This window comes from Ostrea edulis, chromosome 1 (assembly GCF_947568905.1).
Source record: "Ostrea edulis chromosome 1, xbOstEdul1.1, whole genome shotgun sequence".
NCBI lineage: Eukaryota > Metazoa > Mollusca > Bivalvia > Ostreida > Ostreidae > Ostrea > Ostrea edulis.
In genome coordinates this window covers 32,489,134-32,494,054 of record NC_079164.1, presented here as the reverse complement: position 1 = coordinate 32,494,054, position 4,921 = coordinate 32,489,134, and the positions used below count along the sequence as shown (strand labels likewise).

Below are 4,921 nucleotides of genomic sequence, written 5' to 3'. Positions count from 1 at the left end.
AGACATAAAGGTTCTAAACGGTTTGCTGTAGATAATTTTGATGGTTATCAAAAGGTTGGAAAGGTGGAATTTGACGCTTGATGCTGTATCTTGGGGGGGAAAACTATCATGAAGAAATCGATCGAGAAAGAAAAAACGTCGTGAGTAAATCATCATTCAATGATCATAAATAACAAAATAGTTATTCCCATTCTATTGCAATATATGCGTTTTGCTTGACTGCCTTTTTGTTATCTAGATGAAATACGTTATGAAATGTTTACGTTTGACATTTATCTTTTTGCTTCATTCTATTATGACATCACAATAGAAAGCTTTCCGTCTTTTTAATTTTCGTTAATAGCCTCAAAAAATAAAAAATCAGACTACCTACGCAGAGTATACGGCGTGGATCTAAAAAGTCTGATTTCCTCAAATATAAGTGCATTAACCAATCAAAATGCAAATTACAAAACAGTTGAATTGGAATGACATATACGAATAGTCACGTGATCTAGTGCGTACGTCACTTGATTGTAACGTTACGTATTGAGAATTGGAAATTGACGTCGGTATCGTATAATGGAGACAATAGGGCGAGATTTATGTCTTTTTCTCTCAATTGTGGTATTATTTGCAAGACTGTGTAACTGTGATAGTATAAATAATTTGAATTTATACAATTATCTACTCGACTCGTCTAGATACAATCCCAACGTCATACCTGTATGTGAAAGCAATGACCGATTATCTGTTCAAATTGGAATAACAATGAGAGACATTGTGGAAATGAAAGAAAAGCAACAATTAATGCACCTGGAAATATGGGTTCGTTTGAAATGGATAGACTGCTTATTGAAGTGGGATCCTTTACAGTTTCAGAACCAGACTGATTTGATAGTACCTTATTCCAAAATCTGGATTCCAGATATTACCCTATTCGAAGGAACCAGCGTAGAAGGTGACCTGCCCAATATGGTAGATTTCAGAGCCGATATTCATCACACAGGCACTGTAATGTACCTTTTTCCGTGTATCGTGACAGTCGCTTGCAAAATGAACGTGGCATATTTTCCTTTTGACCATCAAGTGTGCAGTTTGACATTTGGTTCCTGGATTTACTCGTCAAAGTATTTAGACTTGGTAAAGGAGGGAGACGAACTTGATATATCCTATTTTGTAGCACATAATGAATGGCAAGTGGTGGAATCCGCTATAATCAAACACAATATATACTATAATTGCTGCTCTGACCCGTTTCAAGATATAACCTTTCATATTCATATTAGGAGAAAACCTGTATTCTATGTGGTAACCATAATTTTGCCCTGTTTATTGATCAATATGTTAACTGCCGCGGGTTTCGTGCTGCCATCATTTTCAGGAGAAAAGATTTCATTACAGGTTACCGTCTTCCTTTCTCTAACCGTATATCTTTTGCTTATTCAAGACATATTGCCGTCTTCATCTGAAAACTTTCCCCGTCTAGCCACCTATTTTGCTTTATCCATGACGCTTATTTGCCTCGCGTGTGGTTTCTCCAGCAGCGTGTTATATCTTTATTACAGATCGCCAAAAGACCACCATATTTCTCCGTGTGTTCGTTTCCTTTTTCTGAATGTAGTTCGAAAGATATTGTTTATTAGATCTGAGCAAGAATTCGATAATCATAACGTTACGCAGATCACAAGTTTCTTGAATTTAAGACATACCGAGATTGTTGAAGACGGGGGATATAGTATTAATGCGAAACTTTCAACTTCCGCCAAGGGTTCAATCACTAAATTTTCTCCAGAGATTATTGACAATGAAAGGGACCAGAATACCAATGAATGGGAACTCTTTGCTAGCGTAATGAACCGATTGTTCATATTGGTTTATCTGTATCTAATTTTTGTAAACTGCATTGTTTTTTTCTCATTAATGATGGGGAATTATGATGGAATGGATATTAAAATGGATTAACGTAAAATACATGTACTTTATCTCTTAGCATTAGTTGTGTGAAGTTGGAAATGAAAATAGGTACATCATTTAAACTCACACACCCCTCCAAGTTAATTTCATTTAACGTTAGAAATACACCCTTTGGGAAGTTTTTTTTAAAGAAATGACTGATTTAGTTAGATAATCAAGACTACAAGTGACTATACATTTACCCAGATGGTGAATCTAACCTGCAGTCAGGGAGGAATCGATTCAAGCCTTTTATATTTGTTATACATATACTTTTTAAAAACAAGATGCCTTTCAGTTACATGTATATATATTACTGCTTTATAAATATGTGTTTATAATAATAAAACTTGGGAAATTGCTCGACAGGTGAGGTTTTTTCTTCTTCCAGCAATAGTGTATCTCTAGACGACAGTGGAAGTTGAAAAATAGCAATATTTCTGGAATTTAAGCATGTCAATTTCTTCTTGAAGTATATTTGTCAATGTCTAATATATTTTTGCATGGTTCTTGAAGATGTTGGCCATATATATATATATAATATATATATATATATATATATATATATATATATATATATATATATATATATATTAAATGTCAACAAATAACGTTTATAATTTTCATAAATATTTTTCACCTAAAAAAATAAAACATCTTCAATATTGTTCAAATTTTCTTTTCCTATGATGCTAAGAAAATTTTGATACCATGATAATTGAGAATAGTTTATGAAATCACCAAGGCAAAATTTTCAACCTTAAAATATCATAGTTTCTTAACGAATTTGTGCCGTAAAATTTCAATTTTGTATTTGACGTGTGATCTCACCGCAGCACATACAGATAAAATTATTTTGAAGTTATGTAAAAGCAATCGGATCACGCGCTCTTCCTTTTCCGTAACCGGTAATATGGTTACGGAAATAGCCGAGTAGTTACGATTGATGTAAAAGAAAATACAAATAATATATATATATATATATAAAGTATCTTTTTTCGAAGTAAAATATAAAAAAAAAAGTTATAGAAAAACTTATATAAAGTGTTTAGAATATATATATATGCTGAATGAGTTTTTTTCAAAAGGCATTTTTCAATTTTAAAAATATATAGTGAAAATATAAAACCATGACTCACTTATGGCCAAGTACTGTCATTGGTGATTCAGGTGTCAATAATTATATGATTATAATGATGCAAGTTATGTGTACATCGGTTATCAAATGTAGATTTGGAATTATTTGGCATTTTAACACACATTTACACCTAATATCTTTTAATAGTTTTTTTTTTTTATTAGCAGAGGCTACATGTATGTTAGGCGATCACATTTCATGAGATCTTGTAAATGGATGGTGGTATTTTTGTATTTATTTTATCACTTTGAAGGGTTCATAAATCAAAAATAATCCACCACCGGAATTTTAAAAAAAAAAAAGTTTACTGGTTAATTTATTTCACACAGAATTTAACATTGAAGTCTATGGGAAGAGCATGTTTTATCAATATATTATTAAAATAAATGATATTTTCATACAAATCTCTTCGTAGAAGGTTACAAATACTTTCTCTTAATCATTTACCACACAGACCTTTAGAAAATTGAAATTTTCTTATTTTTACAAAGGGCGGAAACCTCTGGGGGAAAAGTATCTAGCGCAAAAAGGTCAACTAATCATTTACCAGCAATGTGAATTTCATGGACTTCATTTTCATCATTATTTAACTATAAACATTTATGTTGATTTAAATCCAATTCATTATCCTTTCGTTATACTTGGAATATCTTAACAGGGAGAGGGATTCCGACCCCCGACCCCCCCCCCCCCCCCCCCCCCCCCAAGCTTGGAAGAACATGATTTTGGTTGTCACTTGTGAACTTCCAACGGGCGGATCCAGGAATTGCGGTTATGAGGGCGCCACTTTATGAGGCAGGGGGTCGGGGGGGGGGGGAGGTGAAATTAGTAAAATGACGCAAATTTTAAGGGGTTTTGGAAAAAATTAAGTTCTCCCAATAAAGTAATTCAAGAAATCAAAAGATTTTGTCATTTATTTCTTCGGGAGTGGAAGGAATTATTGCTTCTTTTATCGTTTAAGTACATTTTTCTAAACAAGATACCACCCACCCCCCTTAAATCCGCCACTGTCCAATATCTAAGCTACGTTGTAAAAAATTCCGAAGTGTTGGAAGATTGATGTGAAGTCAAAGTTGTATATTAGTATCTTACAAGTGGTCATCTGTAAAGCTTACCTGTAGAAGGTTGAAACTGACTGTTCAGAACGACGTATGAGGGTGATCGGTGGGGAAATAATATATTTTGGATAAATTATTTGTTCTGTATACAAATACATGTAGTTTCTTTCTAGAAAAAAAAGGGGGGGGGGGTATGTACATAAGATCTATACAAGCTATCCACACATATATTATATATTTTGGTATTACTAGGAATGAACGAATATGTAACAAATGCAATTCCGGTTCATTAGGTGATGGAATTCATTTTTTGATTAAATGTGAAAAGTTTGTTGATGAAAGAAAATCTTTTTGTGGTGCTATAGAAAAAAGTTTTTTTTTTTTTTTACTAAACTCAATGATGAACAAAAATTCATTTACATATTATGTTCTGAAGAGCCATCTATTCTAAATATAACTGGAAAATTTATTTTGAACAATATATGACACTGTATTTGCATGTAACTATGTGTTATGTAATCACTTCTTCCTTTACTTGTATATGTACAGTATTTGTATTTGCCCATGTAAGACCTATTTGTTCAGATAGTTTGCCTAGATAAATTAAAACAGTCCCCTTCATACTAGCAGTGTTCACTTACCCCAAAGTGTTGGGGGTGGGGGTGGGGGAGGGGTAACTGGACACAGTGTAAACAAATTTTCTCTCATGGAATTTGACTTCCATTATATAGCTTTGATTTTGTTCATGAAATAATGAGATGTAATTTCCAAATCATATGATAACACTTAC

The 4,921-nt window shown here is 32.9% G+C and overlaps 1 protein-coding gene across 1 annotated transcript; it reads left to right on the top strand.

Moving 5' to 3' along the window:
• The first annotated feature begins 398 nt into the window (after positions 1–398).
• Positions 399–2,374, top strand: LOC125661225 (neuronal acetylcholine receptor subunit alpha-3-like). Its single transcript, XM_048893197.2, has one exon. The coding sequence runs from the start codon at positions 562–564 to the stop codon at positions 1,942–1,944; it is 1,383 nt and encodes a 460-aa protein (XP_048749154.1). The 5' UTR covers positions 399–561; the 3' UTR covers positions 1,945–2,374.
• The last annotated feature ends 2,547 nt before the right edge of the window (positions 2,375–4,921 follow it).

What these genes read in the sequence shown, in the direction of transcription:
- LOC125661225 (XM_048893197.2), top strand. Translation starts at nt 562, where the DNA reads ATGGAGACAATAGGGCGAGATTTATGTCTTTTTCTCTCAATTGTGGTA.